General features: G+C 44.9%; 1 protein-coding gene across 2 annotated transcripts in view; it reads left to right on the plus strand.

Moving 5' to 3' along the window:
- Positions 1–13,672, plus strand: part of CDH23 (cadherin related 23) — a 1,199,511-nt gene that overhangs the window by 243,440 nt on the left and 942,399 nt on the right. For both annotated transcript variants that reach the window (XM_085603466.1, XM_085603467.1), the window contains exons 6-8: positions 1,425–1,573; positions 5,369–5,504; positions 6,207–6,595. In XM_085603466.1, coding sequence (XP_085459592.1) covers positions 1,425–1,573; positions 5,369–5,504; positions 6,207–6,595 — 674 coding nt within the window. The remainder of the gene's footprint in view (positions 1–1,424; positions 1,574–5,368; positions 5,505–6,206; positions 6,596–13,672) is intronic.

Genomic DNA, 13,672 nt, shown 5'->3' on the forward strand with positions numbered 1-13,672 from the left:
CTGACACTCGGAAGAAGTTTCGCTAACACCCAAAGGATACCAGATATCTAGCAATCTTGACCCATAGCTCAGCATTTGCCATATGTCTCCATGCTATTTGACCCTTAATGCATACTTTTGAAGTGTTTGACCCTTTCTCTGTCCCAATAGTGGCTGGAATGTTCTGGTTAATGTATTTGTTCATTACTTCTAACTACCCCACATTTCCGCAAATAAATAAAGACGTATTCTTTTTAGGACTTTATATAGTTGCATTTACTGTAATTAGCCAGTGCTTTTCCTGGCACTGGCAATGATGGGGTTGATGGTGACAATAGAGTGAGTGCAATAATGAACTCAAGAATAAGAAATTCATTTTAAGACGGTAATGGATTTTTTAGGTGATTTTGACCTTTGGGGTCAAATTGTATTTTTTTATTTCATTTTTTGATTCTAGGGCCAGATATCGCGTGTTCTTGATAATATTAATTACTGAATGCGTATGGGAAAATAATGTTAGAAATGCTACGAATTAATTATTTGCAAATCAGTTACGATGTTTTATGTAATTAATGGTACTTGGAATACTTGTGAATTTTATTATTGTCTTCTATGCTATATTAGAGTTTTCCTAAAAACTCAATAAAAAGAAATTAAGATGAAACTATTCTTTTTAAAATGTACAACTCTCACTGGTTCCTGAGTTGAATGAGTATTTCAAACTGTGTGCAGTCCTAACCTACCTGCCATCTCCGGAAGTAATCCTTCTCTGCGGTACCTAACGACCCTTAAAGAGTCATTAAACAAAAGGCTGACCTTGGATAATCAGCTGGAGTGCAGTAACACCTGACTCTTTTGGACTCCACTGGTTAATGCCTTGTGGGGCTTTGTCTTTGAAATCAAACTTTGAAGTATCAGGAGGTCTGTCACTGTGGTTTTCTGTAGACAACGTTGTCTCCCAAACTGACTTTTTGGATAGTTCCTGGGAGTGCAATTTCGAGCAGTGACAGTTTTGAGAGTGAATTTATCAAAAGGACTCTAATATTCCGCACAAAGCTATGGTGCCCATCTAATTTGGGACGTAAGCCAAACATGCTCATGATACAACTAGGATATTTCGGTTTAATATATGTTGCTGCAGTAATATGGTGTAACTATGCCTTGCTGCACTGTACATTACTAATTTGAGAACTGGATCTGGAAAAAGTCTAAGGACTAGCTAAATTCGATCTAAGACTACAAGCTGAAACAGTGATTCTGGGTTGTTAAGTCATAGGCTATGCATACTGTGTTGTGGTTATTCACACTGCTTTTCTTTCCCTGCAAAGTACGGTACCCTGTTCCAGATAACGAAAAATGAAGCAGCTGCCCACTACAAAGCAGTTACCTACCCAGTGGTCTTGGAACTTTTCTTTTAATTGTATTTCATGTCTTTTCTTTAACAGGAAACGAGAACAGCAACTTTCAAATCAATGTCAGCAGTGGATTGATAATGCGGGGTCCACGTCCTCTAAACAGAGAAAGCAATTCTTCCCACGTTCTGGTTGTGGAAGCGTACAACAGTGATATGGGCCCAATGAGAAGCTCAGTCAGGGTAAGGGTCGCCAATCACTTAACTGGCATGCGTAAGGTACACTCTCTTCACCTTCCACCTATTCCTCCTCTAGGATGGGACCTCAGTCAGTGTAAGGTGGCCCAATCGCTTACCTGGCATGCGTAAGGTACACTCTCTTCACCATCCACCTTTTCCTCCTCTAAGATGGGACCTCAGTCAGTGTAAGGCCGCCAATCACTTACCTGGCATGCCTAATGTACACTCTCTTCACCTTCCACCTATTCCTCCTCTAGGATGGGACCTCAGTCAGTATAAGGCCGCCAATCGCTTACCTGACATGCGTAAGGTACATTCTCTTCACCTTCCACCTATTCCTCCTCTAGGATGGGACCTCGTCACCTTTCTTGATCTTGTCAGCTCATTTCCTCTTAGTATAATTAAAGAATGAACTTGTCGATGGTTTATGTTTTTCTATTTTGATTTATCGTACTTTTTGTTGCTGCCTTAGAAGCACAACACATAGGCCTGATTAGATATATTTGTGCCATTGCCAGTACGTTTTGCATTAACGTCGGTACCAACTAGCCATTGCAAAAACGTTATTTGCAGCAGATAATCAAATGCTTGTTCTACTGCTCAATCAGTGCAAATATCAGCACAACAACTGTGTGATACTAGTGTAAATGTATACAATCTGATGGGCGCCACTCTGTGATCTGCTACCTTTTCCATATGTGACTATACACAATGAAATAATGAAGGAAAACTCCTCTCTACCACCTCCATTGTCCTATCCTTCAGCTGCCAGGGTGCTCCATAGAAGAGGGCACTGTGCTGATCAGTTTCACAAAACATACATGTTGCCAGTAGTTGTAGGCGATGGGCACCATCTCTCATTGTTGTGGACTAGGGCATACTTTTCATATTAAACTTTGACCAGAACTAGAGACAGAAAGGCAAAAAAACATAGGAATAGAGTGACTAAAGGTGATACCAGGAATGAAAAATAACCTGCAAGAGTGGCGTTAAGACCGGAAGTGTAGGGTGGTGGAAGAAACAGGCAGGAAGTTTTAATATTTGGCAACACTGACACCATAATTGGCGGGCTCCTAAAATAATCTTTGGGTCCTAGCCCTAAATATTTTCCAAGTTAATCTCTGCATATCAATGCATGAAAAACCTCATTTTCCAACTTTTTATAGAAAGACAGACAACCCTGATGTGTTGATCACGCTGTTCTTTCTGTGAATAAATTTGTGAATATCATACACAACTCCAAGAAGGAGAAATAGGGTCTAAGGGAAAAGTTTATCGACCAATCAACAGTTCCAATCCCCAATACGTTTAACACGCATACAAAGGGAACTGGTGGTCTAACAGAGGAAGGCCAAAAAGGAACAAACCAGCCAAAAACGTAGCACCAAGATAAGCTATCCTACCAGTAACAATCGCCAAGGAGGAGAACTCACAATGAAAGGAAATAAATTCACATAATGTTGATAGGATTTCCATCAACTGCCAAGAGAGGCCAGTGTCATCATATGGTAATCCTTCAATCTTAGCTACTGCTCCTCAAAGCCTTGAGGGAAATCATGTAGCAATAGATTGCAACTGAACAAAACAAAGTCAAGTCAGAGAAGGAAACCATGCAGACAGAGACTAACCAATATGGTCATGAGTAGTAAATCATCTCTTGTATGATGGAAAATTAGTGCAGTGCAAAAAAGTGAGATTTAAAAAGGAGTTGGGAGAGAGAGAAACAGCCTTTAATCACCATCTCAATGCCAATCTTATTAAAAATATGTGTAAGCAACTTTAAACAGATAGGTTGCTTCGATTCGTGAAGCAACCTATCTGTTTAAAGTTGCTTATACATATTTTTAATAAGATTGGCATTGAGATGGTGATTAAAGGCTGTTTCTCTCTCTCCCAACTCCTTTTTAAATCTCACTTTTTTGCACTGCACTAATATTTACATCATACAAGAGATGATTTACTACTCATGACCATATTGGTTAGTCTCTGTCTGCATGGTTTCCTTCTCTGACTTGACTTTGTTTTGTTCAGTTGCAATCTATTGCTACATGATTTCCCTCAAGGCTTTGAGGAGCAGTAGCTAAGATTGAAGGATTACCATATGATGACACTGGCCTCTCTTGGCAGTTGATGGAAATCCTATCAACATTATGTGAATTTATTTCCTTTCATTGTGAGTTCTCCTCCTTGGCGATTGTTACTGGTAGGATAGCTTATCTTGGTGCTACGTTTTTGGCTGGTTTGTTCCTTTTTGGCCTTCCTCTATTAGACCACCAATAAATTTGTGAAAATATTGTGCCAAACCAGCAATGTGAGATACGAGTTTGTTCGAAAAGATATGCTAAGCTCACGAATAACATGGGTGAAACATTTTGCATTTTAAAATGCCCACAAATCACTGGCATTTCTTGTAAAATGGTCGAGAAATCATTGCGATGCACATAATTTAAAAAAGAGCCATAAACAAAATAATGTGCAGTTTAAAAAGAACAAATTCAATAAAATGCAGTCAAAATATGGTATACTCTGCCTGTCCCATACATACGGGGTGAAAATGTAATGGAACAAAGGAGAAGGGGAAAATACAGCAGCAAGGCAGAGGGAAGAAAGGGGAGTGGAGAGGGATGAGAGAGGAGACACATTCACACTCTTTTTCGAGAATTGGCTTCATAGGTTCTTTTGATGTATGATCTAATTTCCCTTTATTCTGCTTCATTGAAGCCTTTTCCTAAACCTAGAATTTGCTGTATTTGAGCAACAATTATAACAGTATGTGCCTTTGACAGTCATAGGCAGGGAAAATAGACTGTTAATGTGGCATTTTTGGGATATTGTGGGAGATCTTTATCAATTTTGCAGGTCTAAAGACATGGAAATATATCATGACATACCCAAATTGAAAGTTGACATAGGCAGGGTCTTTAATCATCAGTCCCTTTAATCTTTTTTCAGCAGACTGTCTTTGATTATATGTGGCCATAACTCCCAAGTTGGGTTCAAAGCTGATGGATTGGAGGCTTGAACCTCCACCCCTGCCCCATACAAGTCAATAGATCAGGATGACCTACACCACTGTCAGCTTCTTTTTCCAAAGCTGTTCGCCATTGAGAACGTGTGTATTGTTTGTCTGTTTCTGTTTTACACACAAGATTAAGGGGTCTCATAATAAGAGTATTGTCTAAGTTGCAAAGTTCAAGGCTGTCAGGAGGGACTTCTTAACATCCAGAGACTGCTTAGGAGGTGCCTCCGAACACCAGCCCTGGATCTGCACCTCGCAGACAATGTTTTAATTTCCCTCAGCCCGTTAAGATACATTTTGGTAATTGTTTTACAATTTTCTTATCTTCATTATATTTTCATTTAGCTATCTGGCTAAGATTTATCTTTCCTGTGGTGTGAGTAGAACTGTAAACTAATTTGCTTAGTATAGCTTCTTAGCATTCCACATTTAACAGCGTGATGCTCTGTATATTTGTTTCAGCCTGGTAAGCAGCCCTTGCTAAAAATCTCTGTTCAACTTGCACTTGTTCAGTTGAAACTCAGCAGTGCTTAGTCAGCCTTTTATCCTTCATAGGTCGCCAAAACAAGCTCCATTGGTCATCAGTAATGCTTATTATTGAAGAGCCCACACATTATTTCGTTTGGGATGAATCCAGCATATATGATCAATATTATTGCTTGCGTATTCTTGAATGTACTGGTTTAATACGAGTCTACCATGCATATCTTTATCCAGAATTTAAATGTAACACATCTGTTTTGTCCATGCTTGTTCTGCTGTACGTCTTTTTTTTCCAGGTTCTGGTATACGTGGAAGACGTCAACGATGAAGTGCCCGTCTTCACCCAGCAGCAGTACAACCGCCTGGGGCTGCGGGAGACGGCAGGCATTGGAACCTCAGTCACCGTTGTGCGAGCAACAGATCGCGACACAGGTAGGAAACCCGTGGGACCGCGGGGAACTTTCAAATAAATGCTCGGCACCCCCAGGATAGGCCAAAAAAACATAAAATGGAGTGGCACTTGGAGAATTGTGTACATTAAATACACAACCTCTGATCAAACATATAAATGGTGAAAGACCAATACTTCCTCACCAGGCCTCCTCTGAACTGAAACAGGTTTCCTGTTGCAAGCGTCAACACGTGTAGATTCATAGACTGTTCAGTTCAGTTCAAAAACTTTATACAGTATGTATAAAACAACCATAAAAGTATACATGCATCCAAACTGATTGCATTATGCATAAAAAACAAAACAGATAACATCTGATGTGCAACATGGAGTCAAAATTGATCACATCTAAAAACGTGCATACATTAAAGCTGATTGCATTACACATGAAAAATATCAAATGATAAAAGACAAAGCAGATGGTCAGCAAAATGAGGCCAAAGTTAATCACATTTAAAACGCATAAAATCTTATATTTAAAAAGACAGCTCAAATTCTTAGATTTGTAGACTGGTTTCAAAGTAGAGTTGAAATTGTTGTCATGGTCTGATATATATTTGCTTTCGGACTTCAAAAGAAGTCTAAAAATAATGTTGATTCAAAGCCCTTAAAATGCATGACAGTCCTAAGGCGAAGACTGAAAAATAATTGAATGTCCCTGGTCTTCTCACCACTAACTGCAGGAGATGGAGGCCTTGTGATTTACACGATTGTGTCTGGCTCGGATGGCAGATTTGGGATGGATGAGAGCACAGGCCTCCTCACCACCATTGATTACCTTGACTTCGAGACCAAGACCAGCTACTATATGAATGTGTCCGCTACTGACCAGGCTCCCCCATTTAATCGTGGCTACTGCATCATTTACGTCACCCTGCTGAACGAGCCTGATGAGGTGGTCCAGTTCTCCAGCTCCGAGTATCAGGCAGTCATTCTGGAGAACATTGCCACTGGCACTGAGGTAGTGCGAGTTCAGGCGCGATCCATTGACAACCTTAACCTGCTCACCTATCGATTCGATGTCAATACCAACGCTCAGGCCCTGTCGCTCTTCAAGATAGATGGAGTAACGGTAAGTTTCTTCGGCCCACCATCTGTGACAGGAGAAGGTTGCATGCATGATAATAGATTCCTCAGACACGTACTAGCATCTGAGAGGGCAAGGTGCCGTATCTTAGGCTCTGTAAATTATTTTATCACGTTTGTTGCGTTTTTAAATGTGAGTAAATATCATAAATATTCTGTCTATTCTCAGTATGATAAATAATAGTATGATGATATTAATCATAAATTACCATGGTGGTGGTGATGATGAAGTTACAAAGAATAATGATGACATTGATAATGATGACCCTTGCTCAGAAGTGACAACCACTAACCAAGCAACTTTGATATTTGAAGGGCTTGGCAGTGGCAACAGTCACAAAATGCATCGGTAATTCAACCCACGACCGGATCATAGAGGGCGCGGTTTCTTTTAAAAATGAAACATACGAAGATGTTCCTAAAACAAATGCTGTGCCTATGGGCCTAATAATAAAGAAAAACATCACTATGTTTCTGTTGCTATCTTTCGGATGGATACATCTGCCAGTGGATTCCTCACCTTGTGAATATCCCCTGGACTAGCATTCCACGGAACTTTTTCCCCCAGCTCTCTACGCCGACGTGGACGTCATAATACATCGGCTCCGCTCGTGAAACCGTATGACGTCACCGGAGCCATAAGAGAGCCACGTCGGCGTGATGACGTCAGTTCCCTTTTTTCCTCGCTGTCGACGCGTAACGGTTTTCCAGCACTCTCCTGCTACTTTGTTGTCTTGTAGTGGGTTACTGTTTCTAGTTAAGCCATGTCTTCGATGAGAAAGTCAGGTTTTAAACCTTGTAGGGAATGTGGGGGCCACATGTCCATTACTGACCTCTATGAGGATTGTTTGTGGTGTCTTTCTTCAGATCATGATGTGGATGACTGCTCCTGCTGTAGAAAGATGAACCCCAAGGCCCTGAAGGAGAGGGAGGCGAAACTCTTCATGGTGAAGGTGAAGAAGGAAAGAAGAGGTAGGAAAAAGGAGAAGTCGAGGCCGGAGTCGTCGACTTCACACTCTTGGAAGTCGAGGAAACATCATAAGAAGAGGAAGCATAGCTCTCGGCGCTGATCGTCGAGGAGTAAGGCTTCGAGGTCGCCGTCGCCTCGGAGTCGAAGCAAGGAAGTTATATCTCCATCTCCTTCCCCTTCTCATATGTCTCCAGAGAAGACACCTTCGCCGAAGCTGACTCCGGCGCGGTCCCCGCGCAGTCACCGGCGCAGTCACCGGCGCCAGTGGAGTCTCCAGCTTCCGACGCCGATCCGGATCAGGAGGAAGAGCCTTCTCCAGTGTCAGCTGAACCTGCGGCGCCAGTAGAGGACACTTCGGCTCCGGTTTCTGAAACTCCTCGACCTGATCCAGGGTTTAACCCATACCCGCAATTCCCGACTCCGTTTGCGGATCCAACTCATTTCCTCAATGCGATGTATGGGGTTTTTCAAAGGGCTGCCTTCCCATCCGGCGGACCATCTGGTCCCGTGGGTCCAATGGCATACACTTTGGGAGTGCCGCAGCAGTATGTTCAAGCTCCTTTTATGCCCTTCTTGCCGATGGCTCCTTCGTGGCAGTATCCGGCGCCGTCTGGAGATCCATCCCGGCTTCGTCTGGATCGTTTGCCTTCTTCGGAGCCTCCCTCGACGCCGTTGCCGACTCCATCTGCTCCACGCCCGGCGCCGCCTACTCCTCCGGCGCCGCCGACTCCAAGTTCAGTTCCACCGACTCCGCATACGCGCCGCCGACGCCGGGTCCTCAGATCCGTTCTCGAAGAGAGGCCCAGAGGATTTTGGAGGAGGAGCGATATCGGGAGGAAGTGGAGGAAGGTGAGGTTGGTGGATCTTCTGATGAGTTTGAAGGCATTCAGGATGCTAGTGGTCTTGATACTACTCCGGAATGGGAGCATTCTTCTGCTAGGTCTTCACCACCACAGGAGTTGGCCCCTTATCATTCGGTCATCAAAAAAGCTGCAGAGTTGCTGGACTTACAGTTGCCCTCTGCTGAATATAGACCGAACCTGTTGACTGAAGTCCTGCATTCACCATAGTCAATTGTAGAGCCCTTGTTGCCTTTTAATGAGGCTATTTTAGAGCCAGTGATGGACGTTTGGCGCAAGCCTCTTTCTTCGCCTGCAGTATCCAGACAAGTGGCAAGGAGATACAGGGTGGCTCCGGGGGATCCAAGCTTCCTTTCTTCTCACCCATCTCCAGAGAGCCTTGTGGTGCAAGCTTCATGCTCGACGCAATCGTCAGGCGCCTTCCCTCAAACACCTGCGGATAGGGATTCTAAGAAGACCGATCAAACAGCCAAAAAGGTATTTTCGTCTGGAAGCATGGCTCTTAAATCGACCAATGGCACTTGTTTATTTGGGCGCTATGTTCATGCACTGATGGACTCGATGAAGCTATTAGCCCCTAAGCTGCCGGAAGAAGAGAAAGCTTTTTTTATGGAGACAGTCACGGACACTCAAGCTGCTGCGAGGCAGGTTATTCAGTCGGGTCTAGACACGGCTGATTCTGTGGCTAGAATTATGGGGTCTTCGATAGCCACTAGGAGACAAGCTTGGCTTCGTTCTTCCGGCTTCTCTGCGGATGTTCAGGCCATGTTAGTTTACTTGCCTTTTTATGGAGAAAAACTGTTTGGGGAGAAGGCCGATTCCGCCTTGCAAAGGTTTAAAGATAGCAGGGTTACTGCGAAGTCTTTGGGTTTACAGACTCCTGCTAAGGGATTTGGCTTCAGAAAATATAGCGGATTTGGGAGGTCCTCATTTCGTACCTTCCGGCAACCTCAACAACAACAACAACAGCAGCAGCAGAATCCCCTCTATAGGTCATATAGAGGAACACAAAGGGGCCGGAGAGGTTCTGGCCATAACCCATCTTCATCTTCTGCCTCCTCTGCTCCCAATGAAGCCTCAGGGAAGCAGCCCTAGATTCCCCATCTTAGATCATGTGAGACCTGTGGGGGGTCAGGTGTCCCACTTCCTGCGAGGTTGGAAATCCGTCACGACCGACCTTTGGGTTTTAAACCTCGTGGAGAATGGGTACGCCCTTCCCTTTCGGGAATTTCCTCCCCCTTACCCTCCTTGCCAAGGTTTTTGCTCAGAAGACCATCTAATCCTTCTGCAGAAGGAGGTTCTTGCATTGCTACAAAAAGGTGCGATAGAGGTGGGTCCAGAGCAAGAAAGGAGTCAGGGATGCTACTCCCAGTATTTCCTGATTCCCAAAAAGGAAGGCAGATTGCGTCCGATCCTGGACCTCAGAGTTTAGAATTTTTACCTGAAGCAGAAGAAATTCAAGATGCTGACCCTTGCACAGGTTCTTCAAGCGTTGCAGCAAGGAGACTGGATGGTGTCGATCGACTTGCAGGATGCGTATTTTCACATCCCCATTCTGAAGTCGCACAGGAAGAATCTCCGTTTTACGGTTGGGTCGCAACACTACCAGTTTGCGGTCCTCCCGTTTGGTCTTACTACTGCACCTCGAGTCTTCACGAAGGTGATGGCAGTGGTGGCTGCTCATCTTAGGAGGTCGGGGATTCCGGTATTCCCCTACCTGGACGACTGGCTTCTGAAAGCAGAGTCCCCAGAGATGGTGCAACATCATCTGCAGGTGACATCTCAGCTGTTATTCTACTTGGGTTTTTCGAACAATGTGCCCAAATCTCACCTGGTGCCCTCTCAACGCAACCTGTTCATAGGGGCGGTACAGGACTCTACTGTGTGTCGAGCATTTCCTCCTCCTCAAAGAATTCTCGACATTCAGGAGATGATCCCTTTATTCCACAATGGAGCGGTTGTTCCAGTTCTGAAGGTCCTTCGTCTGCTCGGTCTGTTCGCCTCCTGCATTCTGTTGGTCAACCATGCACGCTGGCACATGAGGGCACTCCAGTGGTGTCTCCGCAGGCAGTGGTATCAGCACAACGGAGATCTCAGGGAGTCGATATGGATCTCCAGAGAAGCTGCAGCGGATCTATCTTGGTGGAGCGTGGGGGGCAATCTGTCTCAAGGAAAACCCTTTCATCTTCCTCCATCGGTGGCCACAGTAATAACGGATGCCTCCACCCTGGGGTGGGGTGCTCATCTGGGGGATCTGGAGATCAAGGGTCTTTGGTCTCCAGAGGAAAGGTTGCTTCATATCAACCTTCTGGAATTACGGGCTATACGTTTGGCGCTCAAGGCCTTTCTCCCTTCCCTTCGCGGTCAGTCGGTTCAAGTCCTGACTGACAACACTACCGCGATGTGGTATGTCAACAAGCAGGAAGGAGTAGGGTCGTATCGTCTCTGCAGGGAAGCATTACGGCTCTAGTCCTGGGCTCAGGATCATCGGATTTGCTTGATGGCGAATCATCTGGCCGGGGTGCTCAACGTACGTGCGGACAGTCTCAGTCGGCAGTTCTCCGTCGACCACGAGTGGAGGCTTCATCCGGAGGTGGTTCATCACATCTTTCGGACGTGGGGGTCTCCTCGGATAGACCTATTTGCCACCCGCGAGAACGCGCATTGCCCGTCATTCTGCAGTCTCCAGTTTCCGATGCAGGGGGCGTTGAGAGACGCGTTTCAGTTGAGTTGGAGCTCACAACTCCTTTACGCATTTCCTCCCATACCCTTGATTCCTCGGGTTCTGAGGAAGATTCGCCAAGACCGGGCCCAAGTTATTTTGGTCGCTCCGGATTGGCCAAGAAGGGTGTGGTACACAGATCTACTTCACCTCTCATCGCACGCTCCGCTCCGTCTCCCTCTCAGGGCAGACCTCCTCTCGCAGTCGGAGGGGCAGGTTCTTCACCCCCACCTCCAGAGCCTGCACCTTCATGCCTGGAGATTGAACGGGCAACCTGAGTTCCTTATCTCTCCCGCCTGATGTGGTGGATGTTATTTTATCGGCCAGGCGATACTCCACCAAGTCCATTTACTCATATCAGTGGTCTAAGTTTGTTAAATGGTGTGGAGAGAGATCCATTGACCCTTTAAAAGCCCATCTTTCTAATGTGCTTCAGTTTGCTCTTTCCTTGGCTCAGCAGGGCTGTGCTGTGGCCACGGTCAAGGGCTATCTATCGGCCTTATCGGCTTTTCTATGTCTTCCAGATCAGCCATCTTTATTTAAATCTCCTATTGTACTGAGATTTATCAAAGGCCTTACAAACAGGTTTCCACCTACTCCTTTTGTAATGCCACAGTGGGACCTTAATCTTGTCTTGACTTTTTTGATGGGGTCCCCTTTTGAGCCCCTTCATAGCTGTCCTTTGAGGCTGTTGTCCTTTAAGATGGTCTTTCTTGTAGCCATAACCTCGGCAAGGAGGGTGAGTGAGCTTCAAGCTCTTAGTTCAAAACCCCCGTTTTTAACCTTACATTCTGAAAGGATGGTTCTTAGGACCAGGGCTGCTTTCTTACCTAAGGTGGTTACTCCCTTTCATCTGGGGCAGTCCGTTACTCTCCCTGTGTTTTATCCACCTCCACATCTTTCCAAGGAGGAGGAAAGACTTCATCGAATGGACCCAAAAAGAGCTGCGAGCTTTTACTTGAACAGAACGAAGGACTTTCGTATGGACGATCAGCTCTTCGTTGGCTATGTTGGACAATCTAAAGGCAAAGCTGTGCACAAGCACACTCTGTCCAGATGGATCATCCTGGCCATCAAGATCTGCTACGCCCTGGCTGGTAAGGTCCCACCTGAGGGTATTAGAGCTCATTCAACTAGAGCTAAATCTTCTACTTCTGCTTTGGCCAGGGGTGTTCCTGTGGCAGACATTTGTAAAGCCGCGACTTGGGCCTCCCTCCATACTTTCGGAAAGCATTATTGCTTGGACTCTAAGATGAGGAGGGAGGGCCACTTTGCGCGCTCTGTCTTGCAAGACTTTTTGGTATAGGAAGGTGGACACCCTCCTCTGGGAGAGGGACTGCTGTAGGAATCTATTCACAAGGTGGGGAATACACTGGCAGATGTATCCATCAGAAGAACAAGTTACTTACCTTCGGTAACGCTTTTTCTGGTGGATACAGTATCTGCCTGTGGATTCCTCACTGGCCCACCCGCCTCCCCGTTGTCCACCTTTGTATACCTTAAAGGATGCCTTGTTTGGCAGGTTGTTTTATATTGTGTCTTCTTTCTATCTGGTACACTTTTAGGAAATGCTTTTGTTCCTTAGCTTTCCTTTTTAGGTCTCGCTGAGCCCAGTGCATGCGCTGGCTCGGATATCCATTTTTTTTTTTTTTATAATATTTTTATTTCAGTTCATGGTATACAAATTATCTTATACAAAAATGGATACAATCAAAAACAATAGATGAGTTATCAGTATTTGATTATTACAATATACAGTATGCGTAAATGTACATTTAATAAAGAATAAGCAGCAGAAGAGCAGATGGAATAAAGCAGCATCATAGAGCAGTACAACAACTAGTACATTAATTAATTAATTAATTAAGAAAGGCCATACACCCAAACCATATTGCAGAAGAGGGAGAGAATTCTCAATCTCTCATATAATCTATTACTAACCCCCAAATTTCCTTACCAAGCTTTTGTTTGCTTAGGCCTTTCACAGCATAGAGGTTATATTCTAAATAAAATATATTAAAGAATCTGGCACGCCATTGCTCAAACATTGGCGCCTCTTTTTGGAGCCACATAGAGGCAATACATAACCTAGCAATAGCCGTAACTAAAAAAATTAAGTAACGTATTTTATATCTTGGATGTGTACATATAATTTCTGTATCCATCCCTAATCAATCAATCAATCAATCAATCAATCATGGAATTTATATAGCGCGCTACTCACCCGGAAGGGTCTCAAGGCGCTTGGGGGAGGGGGTCTGCTACCGCTCGAACAGCCAGGTCTTGAGCTGTTTCCTGAAGGCGAGGTGGTCCTGGGTCAGCCGCAGGTGGACGGGCAGGGAGTTCCATGTCTTGGCCGCCAGGTAGGAGAAGGATCTTCCTCCGGCGGTGGCTCTCTGGACGCGAGGGACGGCGGCGAGGGCGAGATTCGCGGATTGTAGCTGGCGGGTGGGCGTGTAGAAGGTCAGGCGGTCGTTGAGGTATCTTGGGCCCAGGTCATGGAGGGATTTG

Source organism: Triturus cristatus, chromosome 1_2, assembly GCF_964204655.1.
Source record: "Triturus cristatus chromosome 1_2, aTriCri1.1, whole genome shotgun sequence".
Classification (NCBI taxonomy): Eukaryota; Metazoa; Chordata; class Amphibia; order Caudata; family Salamandridae; genus Triturus; species Triturus cristatus.